We start from the raw sequence: 22,500 nt of genomic DNA on the forward strand, positions 1-22,500 counted from the left end.
TACGCTTCGCGCCAACACATGGTGGCGCTACGCTTAGATAGTTTGCCAACAGGCTTCGTCCCTCACTTGGCAAACTCCTCGCTACGCGCCTGCTCGAATTTGTAAAGCAAACAGCAGATATCACCTTATATCAATGAGCATGAAAATGGTGTTCAAAGATGAACAGCCTCAAAACTGTCTATGTGTGAAGTCATGGGCGTAGGAGCCCAATTTGATTTGGGGCTGTAACGACTTGCCCGAAAAAAATAACCAAAAATTTTCGCGCGCTACGCGCGCGTTCAACATGTTAATGTCAATACCTTATAAGCCACCAGCGGTTATTACATCGTATGCCATCGTGTACCTTACGATCCGTGAAGTTGCGCAGTATACCGCGGGATGCTAATGTAAATAACGAAATGTCTTGTGTAGATGGGGAAAACCTTGAAAAGTGGGGCTGACAGGTATTGTGGGCCGCGACGTAGAATCACCTACACAAGCAATGATCCACAGGACATGCAATCAGGTCGAACATGATTTGTGACTGGTGACAACTTAAAAAAGGTTATGGATAAAAAAAAAACTATTGGGAAATACTTGGTTCTCAGGCAAAAGTCTACATCTGGTTGGTCATTTTTAAGCCTGAGAAGTGCCATTTCCGGTGATCTAGAGGGTATCAAAACCAGAAAAATTTTTTGTACGCTGCGCGCCAAGCGATGGTGGCGCTCCGCTTAGATAGTAATTCGCACCCCCCGGGTCAGAAAATCCTGGATACGCCCCTGGTATGCCCACTGTTTTGTGGCTTTAACTGCCAGCTTGTCACATATACCAAAGGGTACGCCAATTTAGGCCCGTTGAAAGACCGGGTCCGCAGAGAACGTATCAAAAACGTATAGATCGTGCCTTGGTCGTAGAGAGTGCGTACTAAGCTTGTATTAAGGTCGTGTTAAGGTTGTTTCAATGTCGTGCTGTCTCGTAGTCAAAACGTGCATGCTCGTGGTAGGCTCGAACAAAGTTCGTATTGTACTCTTGGTGAACTCGGGCTTTACTAGTAGCACATATTAGATGTACAGGAATTTCTTGGATTCTCTTAGTGACTACGATCAACCAGAGCTCGTTATACATCCTGTTTAACATCGTGGAAGTGGGCGAGTAGCATAAGATGAAATGCTCCATAAAACAATACGCTTCATGAAAAAGATGTACTTTTTATCTTCATTCTTCTATACCTGTGATATATATTAATAACATACTTGGTGTGATAAAATGTATATACCTGAGTACAACTCTTACATGTGGTCATTATGATCCATTAATACGTTATATCCCACTCCAGCTTATAATTACTGACAACTAGTTCCACTTAAACTGTTTTGTTCTGCAAATCTTCCAATCAATGGTCATATATTAGTATTTCAAACCAAATAACACCAATCCACACATATTCACAAATTAGATATGGAATCATAGGATAAATTAATATCTCATTAAGGTTTTATACCCCTCTATGTTGTTATGAAAATGAAATAATTAAAACATTCATAATTCACAACAAGATCAACAGGAAAATAAAAGAATAAAACAAACTAAGGTATACTTTATAATCTAATAAATGTCCATTTTTTTTATTAGGAGGGCACATTGCTTACAAAGTGTTTTCCCATAAGCTATTGCAGTTTGACAACTGTTACAACAGATACAATGTAAAATAGACTTATGCTGTGTCAATTATCCAAGTTAAATGTATCAAACGTTTTGATTGGATGGAATTAAATGGCCTACTTGGCTGTCCAAAGCCTTTCACGTGTAGTTGTTAACCTATGAGGTTACATGACAATTGTACTCATTTAATATACATTTTTATTACCATTCTTTACATTTACTAATGCTTGTCTTATATGCACACACAGTACAATGCTGCATGAAAAACATCTTTTGTTTTTGTGCATAAGATATTACTATACTTTAATCAAGAAGACTTGATTCTTAAAATGCAGATCCCTTCATGAATTTAATGTAAAAACAAAGTAAAAATGAATGATTACCAAACATTACTGTTTAATTGCTTTAAATAAATTGTCATCCTTAAAACTGTAGTTCTTATATCTGCACCATCATCCTACTGTTTATAATTATGGCATTAGTATCAAAAAATAGTCATTGCAATTTACACATCAATACCTTATAAAATATAAGCCTCTGCAGTAAAGGCTTAACGGATAATGCAATGTAATAGGCAAAAGTACTTTTATTAAACTAAATTAGTACTAATATTTAGGGACATGGACAGAGTCTAATTAAGCAGAAGCTGACATTAATTGAGACTATTTCTTGTCATATATTTATAATTGTTGTTTGGAAGGATAATGAAAGTAAACATATCTTAACAAAATAAGCACCCGTTTAACCCCCAATTAGGCACCATAGTTTAAGTAGGACTTCACATACAAACTCTACAAAGAAGAAGAAATTAACATTTCAACTTTTTTGGGGGAAAAACATATAACATGGCAGGATGATACTACAAAGAAATTTCCAAATTACATTTATATAATTTCATCTGAATTGGACACTACAATCTGACAACTGTAACTTGTTATAACGTTCAAGTTAAATAAAGCACCTATTCGGCAGTTTACAGATATATGGATACCATGATCAGAATGTAACGATCAACCATAACTTTGTTTGTCATCCTGTTAAAAAACATTTCTAAATGACTGATACCCCAATACACAATTTAAACCATTACCTTTCAACAGTGTAACCCACACATATGAAATCAGGGTAAAACTTGATGAAACAAGGCAGTTTTAACTTTTAAATGTAAGGAAAATGCCAGACATTTAGAAGAGCTCAATGGTGAACGATGCAATTACGCTGACGGCAGAAGTGATGCAATATAAAGCTCAAATGACCTACTAATTATTTAAATTTCCAGCATATTTGGGTACAATATTGACGTATTGACATCAAAATTTCACTAAATTGGCAATCATCATTAATTGTCCTTTATTACATCAATATATTTAATTTACCGATATGTTTCAGAGAATAAATCATCACTTACAAATATTTTCCTTCCATGAATTCCTTTAACCATTTGAGTCCTTTCGTTTCTTTAAAATAGATACTTTCTCAAATCTGGCAATACTCAACAATATTTTGTTATCATTTTCATAACAAGGATTTTATCTTATTTTCCAAAAATAAATCTTTTTAATCCATCAATCTATACCTGCGTGTCATTAATGTTGACCTTGATGAATACACTCAACGATCTAATTTTATTTCAGTCTTTTATCTTTACCATCTCCTCTTACTATGTTAGTGTTTACTAGTCAGTTGTTCATGTTTTTCAATCAGTGTTTCCACGATGGAAGGATCCGCTAGGGTAGAAGTATCTCCGAGGCTTTCTTTCTCTCCAGCACAAATCTTCCTTAGTATCCTTCTCATAATTTTACCAGAACGAGTCTTTGGTAGTCCTGGAGTGATCTGTCACCATGATAAGAAAACAAAGTATGATTATTATACAGACAAACGCAACCTACAGCTGGGTAATTCGACCAATGAGAACAGCAGGAGCAAGCTTTCTTCCAGAAAGTTGAGACTTTTCTTTCGAAGATACAGCAAACCCTTGTAACTCTCAACAACAAATACCTCATAAACTGCCAATAATTTACATGAAACACAACTCTATTATTTTAAGCATTTAAGTGATGCTTCCTTCATTTCCACGCCATCTGTTTTGTATTTGTTTAATCACGTTAAGTTATGATCACCCAATGGCTTTATTCAAACCTTCATTGATAAACCTTTGACCTTAACTGACAGCCTCCATGCACTTACCAGTACAACTTCAGGTAACTTTTGACCTAAACTTACAGCCTCCATGCACTTACCAGTACAACATCAGGTAACCTTTGACCTTAACTGACAGCCTCCAAGCACTTACAAGTACAACTTCAGGTAACCTTTGACCTTAACCGATAGCCTCCATGCACTTACCAGTACAACTTCAGGTAACCTTTGACCTTAACTGACAGCCTCAATGCACTTACCAGTACAACTTAATTTAACCTTTGACCTTAACTGACAGCCTCCATGCATTTACCAGTACAACTTAATTTAACTTTTGACCTTAACCGATAGTCTCCATGCACTTACCAGTACAACTTCAGGTAACCTTTGACCTTAACTGACAGCCTCAATGCACTTACTGGTACAACTTAATTTAACCTTTGACCTTAACTGACAGCCCCCATGCATTTACCAGTACAACTTAATTTAACTTTTGACCTTAACCGATAGCCTCCATGCACTTACCAGTACAACTTCAGGTAACCTTTGACCTTAACTGACAGCCTCCATGCACTTACCAGTACAACTTCAGGTAACCTTTGACCTTAACTGACAGCCTCCATGCACTTACCAGTACAACTTCAGGTAACCTTTGACCTTAACTGACAGCCTCCATGCACTTACCAGTACAACTTAATTTAACCTTTGACCTTAACTCACAGCCTCCATGCACTTACCAGTACAACTTCAGGTAACCTTTGACCCTAACTCACAGCCTCCATGCACTTACCAGTACAACTTCAGGTACAGCATAGCCAGCTATCTTCTTTTTGGTCATTGCTTTTAATTCTTCAATTATCTGATCTTCAGGTTCTGTTATACCATCTTTCAGAATTACATAAGCATAGACACCTGCAATAATTACAAAAACAATACAAAATCATTACATGAAATATAAAGGATGTTAATGACAGCTGTACTAAGTATTAAGTTCTGAAGTTATCTCATCTTTGGGCTCTGTTATACCATCTTTCAGGATTACATAAGCATAGACACCTGCAATAATTACAAACACAATACAAAATCATTACAAGAAATATAAAGGATGTTAATGACAGCTGTACTAAGTATTACGTTCTGAATTTATCTGTTCTTTGGGCTCTGTTCTACCATCTTTCAGGATTGCATAAGCATAGACACCTGCAATAATTACAAACACAATGCAAAATCATTACAAGAAATATAAAGGATGTTAATGACAGCTGTACTAAGTATCAAGTTCTGATGTTATCTGATCTTCAGGATCTGTTATACCATCTTTCAGGATTGCATAAGCATAGACACCTGCAATAATTACAGAAAGAAGACAGGAACAATACATGCTATATAGAGAACCTGTAGGATATGCACCATTACACACTCAAACAAACTAAACACAATTTGCAGTTAGCCTAAAGCTGGTTTAATACAAAAAGATATTAACAGCAGTTTGTATGACACAACAACCCTTTATGAGCTAAATAACTTTCAAAGCATCTTCTGAATAAGATTCCCCTCTGGCCACAACATCAAAAGTCCTTTACTTTTCTCACTATCATCAGGTAACACACTATTTTACAAATCCACATTTTTTTCATCGCTATGATGTTTTTCTCTTTACTTGTCCACTTTCAGACAAAAACTTATTTGAGAACAATAACTTTACGACTAAATTCAGCACACAGAACAAGTGTCTATGAAATATGTTATGTCCACACTTTGAATACTTGTTTATTCATCACACCTCTTCCACAAACCTTGAGCAATCTAGAATAACGGCATGTATGTATTGTCAAGTTTTGGTTGTTAAGGAAGTTGTGTAATTCTACATCACTGCTGTTTTATTATAATCTTAACAGCAGCCGGGTCCAGCACTTTAATCTACATCTAGTTGCCTTTCTTATTGCTTAGACGTAAACAAACAGTAGTAAAAGTGCTATATACTGTGGATCTGACAACACAGGCACAATAAAAATAGAGAAAATAGAGAATAGAGGTTTCATCCTGAATATTAGGTGTATGACATCACAGTGTTTGCAAGTGCATGTGCAGTTGAGAAAAGGAATTTAACATCTTTGGTAAAAAAAACAGGTAAAGAGGTGAATCTGTCAACAAAAACTGGCAAAAGCTAAGCAATGCTACTTAACTCAGCCAGTAGAAGCTATCATGCAAGGTATATTAAATAATATAGCTTGAAAAGCTAAGCAGCTACTGATCAATGTATGTGTTTCAAAGAGATAAAAAAAAACTTTAGTCTAGCCAAAACATGAGGCTTGCAAATATACAGATGTCTCCATTGGAAAACAAGGCAAAACAAGTGCAGGATTTAATAGCACACCACATGAAAGAAACAACAACATGTTTGGCTTGCTGCTAGATATGGCAAATGGTTTTGATGCTCTTTTCCAAGCACGACAATCTTTCTGGAAAATTTATAGTTTATGTTACAACTTGACAACATTGGAAGGTACAAACACCAGACCAAACCACTAAAATTGTATCAACTTAATATCATCCAGCATTGCACAATGATTTCACAAAATCTGTCAACAACTCTTTCACAACGTCTTTTGAAAATGATTTAATACTGTCCTTGGCATTTGCTGATACTATTAGTACAGTGATTTCAAAGGAAACCTACATTCGTTGTTTCAATTGTGTGGTTTAAATATTTACTTTAAGTTTCATATCATTTCTAAACCAAAGTCAACGTTCATAACAATATCAGGTTCTTTGTGTCACAAAGTCTCATGTTCGCTACAAAAGAACTGTATTAGTTTAAATAGACATGTGGCTGACTATAATTCAAATATGTAAACAAACTACCTAGTGCATATATTCCTCAGTAGCAAGAAATAACAAGTTTCACAATTGCTGCTACTATTGATTTATGTATTCCCATAGTAACCTTTGATTAAGACTCTGTAGTGAACTGAGGTGAGAATTATAACAAACTATATCTCATTTACATCCAAGACCAGTGCCGTAACTAGGTCAGCTGGGTCTCCAGAGCATGGTCCACAGAAGGCCTCACTGTCAATGACCAAATAATATAAACATCAATAGGCTGAAGACACCTCTTAAAGTCATAAACTTCTGTTCGAAATCCCACCATCATGGGAATTCAAAATAAAGCCAGTCTTCAACAGAAAAAGCCTTAGAGGGCCACATCTAGATGCCTGTCAAATCTAAACTCAACATGGAACATAGAGTCTCCTTAAGGTCCAATTTCTATGACTGCACAAGGTGCTAGGTTGCTCCTCCCTATGCCACTGTCAACGACTGTTTTTTGTTTCATACCCTCCCTATATGTCACTGCATGATTCAATATTATCAAACAACTTAGTCAAAGTAATACCTCAGTGGCAGGAATAGAACAATTTCAAATATATTATTTCAAATCAAGCCTGAACTGAACAGAAACCCACTACTCTACAGCTAGTTCATCTGTTGGAGGAATACACATATTTTATAACTGAGAGTTTTATTTCCCTTTAATGAGAGTACCTCTGATCTGGCAACAGGGAATAGGTGACATTGTTACTTCAATAAAGAGGCAACAGGTCTTTTTGGTAAATTGCCATGTCCATTACCCAAACACAAATTGTACCTTGGTGAAGACTTGAAGTCAGAATATCAGCTGCTCGTTTGAACAAATATACCAATTTTACAGAAATATTACCATTCATCCCAGCATTCATTCGTCCTACCAAGTTTGTTACTTTTCAACAACCATAACTTAACTTTAAGAGAGCAATAAATCAAATCAATATGGCCTGCAGATTCCTAATCAGCTCCTGTCCTTCACATGATCAATTAAACTCAAGTAAGGAGTTTTCTCCACAGCTCATTCTAAAGATTAACATGATCTGATGCTTTACCAAACAAAATAACAAATGTTCTTTTTTTTTCTTTATTTTTTTAGTTCCTTTACCTTCTCCTTTAATATCGTGAGGAAAACCAACCACTGCGGTCTCTGCCACAGCTTCATGTTCATCCTAGAAACAAAATAGAAAAGGTTAAAGGTCACAATTAAAATGAAAAGTCAGGCTAACTAAGTTTCCAGCAACATATTTTATCCATTTCTGAGAGCACCAGCTCCATCTTTTTCAAATTAGTATAAATGGGAAATAATGTTAAATATAGGACATCATAGTGTTTCTTTACAAAGTTAGCTTTAGAAAGTTACACAGTATGACATAACTAGATTTCAGAAGCTACACAATATAACATAATTACCTTTAAAATATACGAAGTTTGACATAGTTAGCTTTCAAAAGCTAAACACTGCTACAAAACTTACAGCTATAATGCAGGATGTATTAGATAAAATAACTTGAAAAGCTAAGCAATGAACATGTGAACATATGTGTTCGAAAGAGATAAAAAAAATTACCATTCTGAGCTTGAAAAACCTTAACATTTTAAGCTAACATTCTTCTGTTTGCGTCAGTATTAAAGCTTCTGTAGAAGATGCTGTTATGATTGAGAAGTCAAGCCCTATTACATTCATATTTTTACCTTCACAGGGTGTTTGAAATTGATACAATGTTTTCTCTCTTTAATTTTCAGTATTAAATCACTAAGCTTGAAGCTCAACATTATTACATAATATTACTGAAGACTGGAGATATACAGTGTTTAAGTATTAGTATCAAGTATCTGAACAGTATTACTTTTCCGTAGTTTTAAGAAGCTAACCAGTATGAAATGGCATTCATACCATTAAGCCTTCTTTACAAAGCCTTCATACATCTTTAAAGGAAGTTTTAATTCACAAAACAACTCATGTGTTAATCCTGTTTCATCATAAATAGCACAAGATAAATTCTATGTGAGTTTTGTACATGAATATTCATTGCTTTTCTTCCTTACCTGCAAAGTTGTAACCATTTATGATACCACTTTAAATTCCGTTTCACCATTCCATCATAAACATACAAATGCCAATTCCCATATTGCCTGCATCACTAATCAGGAATCACGTTGTGTTCTTTCAAGATCAAATGCATTATAGGAGTGTAAAGGCATCGCTCAACTGGTTACATCCACAATGAATGTATTTATAAGTGGTGTTATGCTTCACACAAGAATCTCTTACCATTGCATTTTCGGCATCTGCACAATGAATACATTAAAACCACAAGTGGTTTATTTCACATGAGGATCTCTTACCATTGCATCTTCCACCTCTGCTGTTATATTTCACATGAGGATCTCTTACCATTGCATCTTCCACCTCTGCTGTTCCGAGTCGATGACCTGTGACATTGATGACATCATCCATCCGTCCTGTGATGTGATAGTAACCATCAGCGTCTCTGTGAGCCCCATTCCCAGTGCTGTAGTAACCTAACATATGCAAAAAGATGTACCTTCCTTAGTCATAATGATGGAACGTTTTATGCTAAATGGATGATAATTCCATTCTCATCCCTTTCTAGGTCAGTCCAGTTGCCAGTGCAGTAATAACCTAACATAAAGCAAATTTTTAGCAGGACATAGCTCAACCGTAATAATAACATTTTCTAAAATGCTGATAACTACAGTCACATCTCTGTCTGAGTCACTGCCACATCTTACAAATTGCATATGCAAACAAAAGGACAATATCCAAACATACTGATGATGACATTTTTAAAGTGATGATACTTTTCACATTTCTCAATGATGACATTCACTTTTACAGAATCTCTATGTGGGTGAACCTTTTCTGCAGTGCAGAAATAATAACCTAACAGACTGATAAAAGTAAACAGGTCTACCGTTGACTTTTGACATTTCATTTTTAAATTGATGATAAATTCCATATTCATATCTGTTTTTGGTAAACCCCATCTTCAGTGAAAACCTATCAGGTGTGACTACGACAAGCAACCATTGTTACATCAGTACACTAGTAATGAAAAATTTAAGCTACTTTTAAAACTCATAGACAGTTATGTGAGCCTTCTATCAACGTTTCAACTCAAAATGGTTCAAATGGTTGGTTAAATGAAGGGAAAATTCACACAGATAGCTTTGCATATATACAAACCTATTTCATAAAATGGTTTACATATCCTTTCCATGGACACCAAACTTGAAAAAGCACTAGAAACTTGAAATGTAAAAACTAAACCATAAACGTATCATGTCAGGTGACTAAGAAACTAACAATGTTTCATCGTTCTGTTATCAATGGAGAACAAAATTTTAACAGGTAATAAATAACAACAGCTATGAATTTGATGTGCATTGTCACAAGAATATGATTCTATCAATTTCCTAATCAGTGATTTTCACAGTATTCATAATTACGATAAAAGGTCAAATCCTGTTTTTTTGGGGAGGGGAGAGGAGGGTTGGTGGAGGGGTGGTGGGAGGATCTCTACTACATACACAATCGTATAGAGTTCCTTGCTATTGTTGGTATCAAGCTTGATCATGATTTAAATATATCTACAAGTACAATTTACTGAACAGGCAAATTAACAAGTAGGGTTTGCCCTGTAGGCATAACACACAAAGATGGAAAATTTGAGGCAGCATTGTATCTAAGATAGGTAATATGGTAGAGATATCAGTCACACGAACAAATTTAATTTTAGTCACATCAAAACGTGTATGAGTATGACAATAATCAAGTGAGCAACTGCCAGTGAGAGATTTTCTTCATTTCGATGTGAACTAGTTTAAAATTGGGTATTACTATGGTTGCAGTTTAATTCAAATATTTTGTATAATCTGCTTTGAAAATTCAAATGTTACTCTATGCAATTACTAGTGTTTAAATCGGGAACCGGGTACCCGAGAGCCGTTACCCGTCGGGTATCCGGGTACCCGGGAAAAAATTGTTTACCCTCGTGTATCATGATTTTCAAGAAATTACATATTAAATGCTATAATAAACTAATTATATTCTCTAATGACAATGTTTTCATGTTCAAAAACGTATGTGTAAGGTAAGGTATAAAACCTTCCTCAATAATTTCTATTTGCTTTTTTTCTGTCATATAAACTTGTTAATTACTTAATATAATTAATATTACTACTAATTAGTAGTTATGTTGTTAACATCGCACTGCCGCCACTGCTTTTGCTTGCTCTCCACCTCTATTGGATCATACCATAAAATATCCCTTTAGCTCAGTTGTTAATACTACTATCTATTATGCAGGCCCAGGGTTCGCATTAGCTGCGAGATTACGCGATTCGCGCAATTGGATCGCATTTGGAATACACGATTAGTAAAAAGCCACTTGCGATTATTATTTATTAGTTATCCCGTCTATAATCCATAAACATGTCGTAAAATTCCTTGTCAGCCTTTCCTTCTATGAAATTAACGAATGAATAAATAATAATTTCTACCACATGGTAGCCTAACACCACACTAAGTCAATGCATGAGAAATCTAGCTAAGCCTAACCATCTGTTTATTCGCTGAAATTGTGACGCAGTTATAAGATATCCATGGAACACATTCATTATTGCTGTTACGTTCGACCACATGGTTGCCTAACACCACACTAAGTCAATGGGGTAATCTAGCATAGCCATTTGTTTATGAGCTGAAATTGTGACGCAGTTATAAGATATCCATGGAATACTTTCGTTATTGCTGTTATCTTCAACCACATGGTAGCCTAACACCACACTAAGTCAATGGGCAATCTGCCTAACCGTAGATTTGCAATTTTTTTTTTAAATCACACTTTGCGTAGGATTTGGGTAATAAATTAGGAACCGGGTAGTAGTGCGTCGGGCGGGTACCCGGGTACCCGGATAACCCGTGCAAACACTAGCAATTACCATACTCAACAATCATGTCACAACTCAGCAGGAGGTACTATTATTTAGCATCCATATACAAAATATCAAATACAAATTCCACAAGTCACTTTTCCTGCAATGCAATTTTGCCATTTCCACATTAAGCAGTGTGTGTGACTTAATTGCAACTTGTCATTTCCACATTTGGCAGTGAGTGTGACTAAATTGCGGGTTGGTAAAGAGACAGGGTCCTTTACTGTTACAATCCGATTCAGCAAGATTCACTCTTCCCTTGATGATCGAGTTATTCTGACATCTATCACCGTATGAGAATAATAACACATTGATGTGTTAACTCTCTCGTTACTGCTATAAGACTCCAAGACTCAGTTGACCTGTGACCTCACCTGGAAAATCTTTGAGATATGTAGTAGTTCTGGCCAGACCTGGCCATGGTTGTTTTATGCACAGAGCACCAGAGACATTGTTGCCATGGATTTCTTGTTTCTATGGAGAAAACAAAATACAAACAACTTCAATCAATGAGGGCAGTTTTCTTACACTTTGTAGGAGACAGATTCTTAACTGACAAAAGTGTAAAAAAAAATCACTGCTGTATGATTATTTTTTAATGGAAAAGACAACCAGCCAAACCGCTTCAGTAAATACTGATGAATCCAATAAACAGTATTATGAATAAATTTCAAAAGAAGAGATGGATAATATTTACTCTAATCAAGTGACTTAATAGACTGCATTTGGGTTGCTATCAAATATTCTAACATGTATTGTGTTGCATACTTTGCTCTGAATAATAGTCTGATATTTTATCTGCTGATAGTGTGGTGTACCTAACCTTGCAGTGCTCGTCAGTTCTTTGATTTGGTTGTTTGTATCGCACCCTTCCTTTAATGTGATGATGTGGTGCATGCGACCTTGTAAACCTCAGCTGTCCTTTGTTAGTTTCCTTATTATTTGCCAAATTACTAAGAGTGTACCATGATCATATGGCAGTGCTGATTTTAACTTTTTTTTAAACTTATTGCTTAACACTAATTCCATAGGTGACAATTTAATAGGAAAGTTTGATGTTTCTTTGAAAGACTACCACGGTCTGTGTCATAATTTCAATATGTTTTTCAATTTCTTTATTCCAGTCTAAATTACAAAATTTATAAATAGGACACACATAAAAGACGTAAAAATGTACAATCATGAAAGCATGAACAAATAGGAAATAAGATGGAGGATTAGAAGGTTGAAAATTAAAAGGATTATAACAGAGATTCTAAGAACTCATTTTGAATATAAATGGCTGCCCTGTAGAAAAATGAATTCTTAAAAAGCATAATTCTAAAAGTTGGCAATTAGATATTAGGATTACCTAGATTGTACTTATTGGTTCTATTGCACATAATACAACCCTCTTCAATATAATAGCGCCTGAATGGATTGAATCAAGTTAACTACATGCCTTTATTTTGTTCTTTACTATACCAGTTTTATTTTATTTTTGTTTTTATTTTTCTTTACTAATATATATTATGTTGATAATATCTGAAAACAAATAAATGTACACAAAGCTTGTTGCAATATAGTCTAGTTAAGACCCTATTTTGAACAGCGTAGTGTACCATTCTTTTTCACAAAGCTATTTTCCCGTATCAATTTGCTGTACTGCTCAGAGAACGCCCTTGGCAATGCTTTATTGATACTAGGGTCTTGCACATTTCTCACAAGCTATCTTATGTTTTGCTTTGATTTTGGCAGATTTGTTTCGGAAAAGCAAAGAAGCCAATCAGCCTTGACAATCCTCAATAAGTTTATTCATGCCATCCCTCCCTTAGTGAACAATCACTTGGCAATGGATTGGTTTGTACACTGATAGACGGATAGACGTGACATGCATGCATGCAATTTCGTTAATTAAATATGAATTAAGATTTTGTTGTTTGCATAAGTTCACGCACCTCTCAGAATGGATATATCTACAATGGATACAACACAAACATTCTGGAGACTGGATGTAGCTACAATAAATGCCACACAAACATTCTGTGGACTGGATATGGCTACAATAGATACCAAACAAACATTCTGGAGACTGGTTACAGCTACAATAGATACCACACAATAGTGTAAACGATCCACATATTTACCTCTTCATTTAAAAGCTGAGGATTGATGCCAAAGAAAGGCCTCATAGGGCCATGTCTGATCTCTGCGTTGGGAGCCGAGGATCGGGGGCTGATACAAATAGCACCAGTCTCTGGAAGAAAAGGCAAAAGACATAGAATATATTAATAAAAAGCCTAAAAGGATTTTCTGGTGACAAACAATGTCAAACCGTTATGTTTGAGAGAAAAATATTCCACACTGCTAGTTGAAAACCCCATCTCAATATCTTGCCCCTAACTAGAGATATTTTTGATTGAATGCGACCTTTTCTGACTGGCTAAACCTTCAACTACTCCAGGAAGTTGGATCACAGTAGGGGTCTGTGATGTCATTGAAAGCTTTGCTTAGGCTATTATATAATCTTCTTGTTGATTTATCCATGAAGTCTGATACATTTGGAATGTTTGCTTACCTGTCAAAGTTCTCTGTACAAAATCATTTTATCAATTTTTTGTATGTATCTCTATGTATGTATCTCTCTTGTGGAAATATTCTATTCCTCTATGGATAAATGACTGACAGATTATAAAGAAAACAAAGACACTTTCAAAGGTCATACAAAAAGCCACAGAGCAATTTATACGGACTAAGCAGCTTTAGGTTCATGAATTACATGCACAGACTATGCTAATTGTCTTTGCTATCATAGTGTGATAGGCTATGCGAGTCTTTAACTTGTGTTTAGGAAAGCAAAGATACATGTACTACTTCTAAATTCCTACAGACACCTAGCCAATTTGCCCTGGCTATATTCAGTACATTTGTTGTGTGTGATAATCTCATTCAAAATCTGTTGACATTTTTTGAAAAGCTCTTTTTGTTTCCAAGATATGCACATTTGAACTTTGATCAATCTGGGAAACTCATTAAATATTTGCAAACTAACATGAAGTGTTGCACTCATCAACATTTCTTATTTTAGGCCTTAATAAGTTAACCCCTAATTACAAGCCCACATATGTCATTTGAATAACAAGATGTTCTTCTTTTCAAGGAAGACAAAATAATTGAAAATATCACCTTAGGCCACAAACCTGTGTTCAGTGTCTTTGAAACGAAGGTTGTAAAAACAAAGGATAAAATTAGGCAGCCCCTCCTGTTATATCTTCAACATGCATAATTAGCTAATGTTTATTCATAAATGAAACTAGAATTAAGAAAAGACTTGTAAAATGGTCAATCTTCAATTGAATTTGATGGGAGTTGCAGCTATTTTCATGATTTCTACTGTCTTTAAGAGTAATTAGGACAATGTTGTTCATAGGTGCTCCCTAGACCTTAAACTATTCAAAGAAATAAAGAGAGTTATAGTAATAATCTTCTTGAAACCAATTGTGTGTCTGCAATTTCCATTTATTAAAATAGATTTTTAATATTGATGAGTAGTATAAGTTAGGTACTTGTATGTATATAGATGCCTCTACACCTACAATCTAATTTCCAATTTTCCCAAATTTATTCCCTGCTTTCTAATCTCTCAGTTATTTTTATAATCCTTCATGGTTTCAAAATTCCCATACAACAATCTTCTCAGAGTAAGAGGTGCTAAATATATACACAGATCTAGGCTTTGGATTGACAATGAGAAAATCACCAGAGGAAGAAAGTCAAATAGGAATAACGAATCACTCCAGATACTAAATATTAAGAGGGATTTGATCCTTAGAGAGAGACTGTGGCATTTTATCACTCTTGAAGAACTGAAAATACTATCAAATGGTGTTTGCATGAAAATTATTTCTTAGGTTTGGTGAAAACTGACATAACATAATTGTGAGTTGTTACGCTCATGTGATCTGCACATGGGGTGAATGTGTGGAATACTGAGAAACACAGACTGACACAAGAGTCTCTCAAGAATTTTTAACAAACAGTCAAACAGACCAAGAAGTGAGATTAAGCCTTATATGGTTTCAAAAGCTTAGCTTAATGTGCAGTGTTGGCATATTCCTCTTGCCCTCATGTACAGCTTTTCAACACCATTGTGTACAAGAGTGCATGAGTGTGAGGAGACAGGTGCAGCAAGGAAACAAAGTAAATGTGTGACCTAATATGACTTGGAACCATTTCTTCAAACCATGCAGTATAAACATAGTCATCTATATAATTACAACACAGTAAAAATCTGATATTTGCATATATATTTATGCATATATATATCTGTATATGTGGTATCAATCTGATAGAGTCAACATGTTTCTGCCAGTAAGACAAACAAGGCTGCAAATAGTTATTTTTCCACTTTGTGTAACAGATCATCAAGAAAGATTTAAAGAGCTCAATGTGGCTGTTCTTTTGGTATTATCCACCAGTTAATAATAACATTCTTTACCTGAAACCAAGCATGTACATCTTACCTTTTTGCCACCAAGTATCCACCAGATCACACCTTTTGTCACCAACGACATCATGATACCATTCCCAAGCTTCATGGTTCAATGGCTCTCCCACTAAAATTAAACAATAAGACAGCCTTGTACTGCTCATGAATACATGTTGCAACCTTCTCCACTGTCACGTTTCATCACAAAATATGATTGATTCGATGTCTTGCATAGAAAACCAAAGTTTATCCTGTTTTAGCCTTCGTGGATGTAAGAATAAAGTACATGAAACGCCATACGTGTGACTATACTGTAGGACTATATGCACTCTTACAGGTACATGAACTACCAGACATATTAGAACCGAACTATTATACAATCCTATAGATACATGAAATGCCATATGTGTGACTATACTGTAGAACTATATATGCACTCTTACAGGTACATGAAATGCCATACATATTAGAAAAACTGGACTATTGTACAATCCTATAGATACATGAAATGCCATACGTGTAACTATACAATAGGACTTCATTCACTCTTACAGGTACATGAAATGCCATACATATTAGAACTGGACTATTATACAATCCTATTGGTATATAAAATTCCATACATATATAAATTTGAACATGTGCAATTGTATGGGTACATGACATACCATAAAACCTATGACTATAGCACTATGTGCTAGTCAGTTAAAGTAAGCTAATTAGATGAATGCATTTAGCAATACATAGAAATAACTGATCGATCTATTAGCAATTTTATCTCTTTACTGTGATGAAACCTACATGCAAATATGTAACAATATTAATGTGAAGAGTTGTTCCCTCAACTAACTGATGAGAAGTTTATCCCATTGTGCAATGTTCAGAAATATCTTTCAATGAGCTAGAAGATGACCTCACGAAACACTTTGTACATTTCAAAGAAACTCCTTCGAATTCTATTAGTATTTAAAATGTCACACAAAAGTGAGGCAAATAGATGATGATCAAATAACTTATTCTTTAGCAAAGTAAGAGTGTGGGACTCCACTGGTACATCATTGCTACCTAAATCAGTGTGGAAAATACATAAATTTTCAAATAGTATAATATATCTATGAAGACATTTCAACCAGGTACAAATTTATGGAGGGTCCTCACCTTGAACAACCTCTTCAGACAGTCTGATACTTAAACAGTCCCTTAAAACTGGTACTGCATGACAACAAAGAAATAAACTTACTTAAATAATTATTAAAGTTAAACTGCTACTCTCTGAAATTTCCGAGTAGTCTACACCAGCTCCACTTACCACATCCTAATGTCCGTAGGGAGGACCTATCATACTTCTTAACGAAAGTGTCCCCGGATTTCAACAGCAGCCTCAGGGCTGTTGGGGCAAGATATATCTGGTTCACTTTAAACCTCTCAACCATTTCCCAGTAACGACCTACAAATATAAGAAGACAAAAAGAAATAATGATGGCTTTAAAGACCGAAACATTTAAAGAACACATCTATAACATGTAGACAGAACAAAAACATGGAAAAGCTACAAAGAACTGTGTAAATTTGCATAGTCATATACTTTTGCTACACCTTTTTTGTTAAAATGCTGTAAATGTAGAAAGAGTTGGTAGATGCCTCAAACAAACATCAGTAATTTCATTACTGAACTACCATTTATACATATCAGATTTTATTAGGGGTAATAGCCAACCCATTTATACAAGTTTTGCAGGATCTTTAACCTTGCGAGCCGCTCGCACAGATTAACTCCGAACTCTCGCCAATGCATGGTCAGCATGTTGCGCTGTTGTGCAACCCACATTCCTGCATAACAACGACTACAAAGGACTTGTGATATCTCGCAAACATTTGCGGCCATAACATCAACCACAAACAACAGTCTACTTTGCATATTAGAATCAAGGCTAAAGTTGTTAGTTTCATTATAGCTATAACTGAGGATAATTATTTTCAACTCCTGCGGTAAGAAGAAGTACTTTATAGTTAGCACAGACCATTGCAACTTGAGTGAATCTGTTGGGGAGTGAAATGTGGCCATGGAATGGAAATAACTGCCATAAACTGTGGCCAACTAGCACTGGCTGTCAGTAGTATGATGTTGTTATGGTGATGAGAACAACAGAACTAACCTGGGTCTGGATAGGTTGGAACACTCTCAAAGAGTATTGAAGTAGCACCATTGCAGAGGGGACCATACACGACAAAACTGTGACCTGTTATCCAACCAACGTCAGCCACGCAGGCATAGATATCTCCAGGACAATAGTCAAAAACAAACTGACAAAAAATAAAAGAAAAATATGTACAACAACACATGGCTTACTTTTAAAGCTTAATGCTACCTGCTTTGAAATATGTACTATTCAGGGCAATTTAGCTTGAAGCAAAGATCCATAAACTTGTCCATAGGATATTTCTAATCTGGGTGACAATTCTATCTGGATAAGACATTTTTCAAAACAATTGCTGCCTTTCTATTCTATAGCTTAGTGTGTTGAAAACCTTGCACCTACCAAGGCATGTTGGGCACTAGGCAGTGACAATAGCTGAGTGTACAAGGAAATGTCATAAATCTTGATTAATTTGTGAGTGAGAATCATACTAGAAGACTGGAAAACTATTTTAAGAGGAAGTATGATCTGTAGTAATAACGTTATTATGGTTAGGTGTTTTTAACTTTGAAAATGGAATCACTTGTAAAATATGACTTGTTTGATTAGTTTTTGCAATCACACAAGGGGTTTTCCAGTTTCCATGTGAAAGAATTGTCTGTTTATGCTCCAATTGATCTATAAGAATGATCTAAACTCTGTCAACAAAGAAAAGGTGACCATAAAGCCACACTTTGCTGTAAGTATCAGCGCTGCATTGTTAGGTGGGAGCTATGGCTGGTACACAACATAATAATAGCAGCTATAGCTGTCCTTATAACATCGATAACAACCTGTTACAGGGCCTTAGACCAAGCATCATTGAATTGGCCAAATGACTTGACTGCCAAAATTTGATCAATATAATCATAGCATGTAGCAATATAACATTATATATAGGATCAAGTGTCATAACATGCAGTAATATACCACTACAGGTAGGTATATAGCACCAGGTTTCCTTCTATGTCATCATAGCATTTAGTAATCTATAGAATCAAGATTCCTTGTGCACCATCATAACATTGAGGAATATACAGTACCACTATATAGCATCACATCCTTCATACACCATCATAGCATGTAGTAATATACCACTACATAGCATCAAGTTTCCTTCTATGTCATCATATCCTGTAGCTTGATATATAGCATCAAGCATGTAGTAATAATTTCATCATAGCATGTAGCAATATAAATAGCATTCAGTTCCTTGTGTGCCATCATAGCATGTAGTAATATACCACTATTTAGGATAAGATTTCTTTATGTCATCATAGCATGTAGCAATATATATAGCATTAAGCATGTAGTAATAATGTCATCATAGCATGTAGCATTATAAATAGCATTTAGTTTCCTTGGATGCCATTATAGCATGTAGTAATATACCACTATATAGCATCACGTTCTCCATATGCCATCATAGCATGTAGTAATATACCACTTTATAGCATCACGTTCTCCATATGCCATCATAGCATGTAGTAATATAACACTATATAGGATCAGGTTTCCTTCTGTTATCATAGCATGTAGCAATATATATAGCATTAATCATGTAGTAATGTCATCATAGCATGTAGTAATATACATACCATCAAGTTTCCTTATGTGCCATCATAGCATGTAGTAATATAAACCATATTGCATCAAGTGTGCTGTCATAGCACATAACAAATAGTTTGCCTGTGTGGATTAGCTTGGTACTGGATCAAGCATTATTGATTACACTACAGGGTCAAGTTACCTTGTGTGCCATCATAGCATGTAGTAGATAACCTGCCTGGGCGTGGATTAACCCTTTAGGTGATCCTGTAGAACCAGATGTGTACAGCATAAAGAGATGATCATTAGCATCCATAATTTCAGGAGGACACTCAGTTGATTCAGAAGCCATTGCCTGTTAATAAAATATTCATATCTTTAATGCATGGATGAAATAGTATTTGAAATGACACCAAATTGGATCAATTAAGGCAACTTTCTGAAAGCAAAATTACATGAATAATCAGATGTACAACAATCAAGAGATTAAAACAAATGCCTGTAACAAAGCAATCATAGTATAACAATAAGCATTGTTTGTTACACAAACAAAGTCTTTTAATAATACCAAATGGAAAGCTTTTAAATCCTCCAAATGCATAGTGACCTGCAGGCTGGCTACATCATGTGTCTTGCTAGTTATTCGGTAGCTACGAATGGATGGAATCACCATGGAGTCGTTCTTGGGATAAATTTGGGCATTTTCTCATTTATGAGCAAAACTAATAAATATCATATATGGAGATATATGACAGCCTGTTTACACACTGTGGTATGTTTTGGCCTATCATGCTATCATGATCTGGCCTCTAAAGTTAGAATAGGTCTATATGAAGATTGAAATGAGAGATATTGGACCCAACTGATACCAAAAAATGACAAATCACAGACAAGCAATATTTCATAGTTTGTTTGGAACTATGTAAAAATTATGTATTATTATTATTATTGTTATTCTCAGAGGTATCAATAACAGCAACTTAAAGGGTATTAAATTAGGGGAACGTCAGTTAAAAGTGAACTTTACACCTTTCACCAATTTTCATCTTTATGCAACTCTGTTTAATTCCTTTTCCTATTTCCTTTTTCATATTTTTCACTAAATGTGAAATTAAACACCATATTAACTCTTCTGGCTTCACATAGTCTAACAATCAGGACTGGATTCATTAATTCACCAATTAAGAGACATTATAATGTAAAAACGATATCAAGAACATCACATACCCAGCCAAGGTTACCATCCTCATTAACATCAAACATACAAACCACAAGGGTGAATAAACTGATCAATATAAATAATTTTACCATGGAAGAAGATAATAGTACTTCCAACATCAGGCAGTTAAAGCTCTCCACAGTTCTTTTATCTCCTCTTATCTGCTTCTTAAATTTCTTTTGTACCAGAGCAAAGCGATTGTGTTCAATCTATCTGGAATTAATGAGTCGTTCTGATATTAATACCATAACTTTTGCTACGGGCAACCTGTTCTAACGGAATGTCTAGTTGATGAGCCGGGACCTGGTTTCCAGTTCTCTGGGATACAAACACTCTCTTGACCCCTGGACACTGATCCAGGGCAGCGTTGACCGTCTTCTTCAGCTCTATAAGTTTGCCTCCTCGGACTCCCTGGTCTGTGGTAATGTTTTCGTTTCTGCACCAGCTACAGGAAAAAAATGAAAATAATACAGTATTTAAAGAAAAAAAGTGATTTAAAGTGATAACTCATATCTGAAAGGGATTTACGATGAAGTTTCTCCAGTCAAGAACTTTATTTATTGAACTTCATTAATTAATAAATAATTAATGTAAACCTGATGAGGTACACGTCGGGGTCAAGAGTTCTGATGAGGTCTTGTACACATTGGGGTCATAAGTCCTGAATGACTGCACTGCAGTTGTTAAGTTGAATAAGTATACCATTCTTTCAGTTACTTTAATTTGCATCTCATAAATGTTGAATTTCTTTAGTAATAAATTAAAATTAATAACACTAAATTGTTTGCATCAAATTTACTTGTCCACCATTTTACATTCTGCTTCAATGTATACATTAAATTAAAATACACAACAGCTCATACACTGTACACAAGTAGTAATTTAACACTGAAGAAGGTACTTGTCTTGTACTATATTATCATACTAACACAATGCACAATGCAAAGTTTATACACATGTACACATCATGTACAAATTAATATTGTTGGTACATTTACATAGAACTAGTTTTAAATGATTGCATGCTAACAGAATTTTACAAGACAATGGATTAAACTGAAAGCAAGGATATGAGAATACCTTTCCACTTTGATAACCACAATCATACTTGCAACCAGAAGGCTTTGAAGTTTTATCAGACACAGGAGAAAAGTTGGTTTATAAGTTAAAGAAATCACTGAATGGGTTGAAACAGTCGGGTAGAAATTGGAATAAAGCATTACATGAGAACCTTGTTGAAAATGATTTTGTTCAAATTTCATCAGATCATTGTCGACAAGAAGCAGATTAAAAATGACATGATCATAGTCATTATTTGGGTTGATGATCTGATTATGGCAGCTAGTAACACACAGTTGCTAGATCAGTTCAAGGAAGTTATGCAGAAGAAATTTAGAATGAAAGATTTGGGTAAGATATCATATTTTCTTGGTATCCATTTTGAGCAAAAAGAGGGAGAAATCAAGATGAGCCAGGGCAAA

At 35.1% G+C, this 22,500-nt stretch overlaps 1 protein-coding gene across 3 annotated transcripts; it reads right to left on the minus strand.

Moving 5' to 3' along the window:
• Positions 1 to 767: 767 nt before the first annotated feature.
• LOC139971988 (acetyl-coenzyme A synthetase 2-like, mitochondrial) lies at positions 768 to 21,463 on the minus strand. Of its 3 annotated transcripts, XM_071978856.1 has the most exons (11): positions 21,287 to 21,463; positions 20,003 to 20,155; positions 18,232 to 18,379; positions 17,385 to 17,522; positions 16,110 to 16,202; positions 13,734 to 13,843; positions 11,982 to 12,081; positions 9,044 to 9,171; positions 7,754 to 7,817; positions 4,571 to 4,692; positions 768 to 3,474 (listed from the first exon to the last, which is right to left on the minus strand). In XM_071978856.1, exons 2-11 carry the CDS (start codon positions 20,150 to 20,152, stop codon positions 3,307 to 3,309), a joined length of 1,221 nt encoding a protein of 406 aa, XP_071834957.1. In that variant the 5' UTR covers positions 20,153 to 20,155; positions 21,287 to 21,463; the 3' UTR covers positions 768 to 3,306. The 3 variants fall into 3 exon arrangements, with proteins under 3 accessions (XP_071834957.1, XP_071834955.1, XP_071834956.1); XM_071978854.1 differs by lacking the exons at positions 768 to 3,474; positions 4,571 to 4,692 and adding an exon at positions 4,739 to 4,836 and having other exon boundaries at positions 21,287 to 21,421; XM_071978855.1 differs by lacking the exons at positions 768 to 3,474; positions 4,571 to 4,692 and adding an exon at positions 5,033 to 5,124 and having other exon boundaries at positions 21,287 to 21,421.
• Positions 21,464 to 22,500: the final 1,037 nt, after the last annotated feature.

The sequence above is a fragment of the Apostichopus japonicus genome, chromosome 8 (assembly GCF_037975245.1).
Source record: "Apostichopus japonicus isolate 1M-3 chromosome 8, ASM3797524v1, whole genome shotgun sequence".
Classification (NCBI taxonomy): Eukaryota; Metazoa; Echinodermata; class Holothuroidea; order Aspidochirotida; family Stichopodidae; genus Apostichopus; species Apostichopus japonicus.

Coding starts and splice junctions, on each gene's coding strand:
- LOC139971988 (XM_071978856.1), bottom strand. CDS start 20,152: ATGGCTTCTGAATCAACTGAGTGTCCTCCTGAAATTATGGATGCTAAT. Junction 17,523..18,231: donor TCCAACCTATCCAGACCCAG/GTTAGTTCTGTT, acceptor TTATATTTGTAG/GTCGTTACTGGGAAATGGTT. Junction 16,203..17,384: donor CCTACGGACATTAGGATGTG/GTAAGTGGAGCT, acceptor GTTTAATTTTAG/TGGGAGAGCCATTGAACCAT.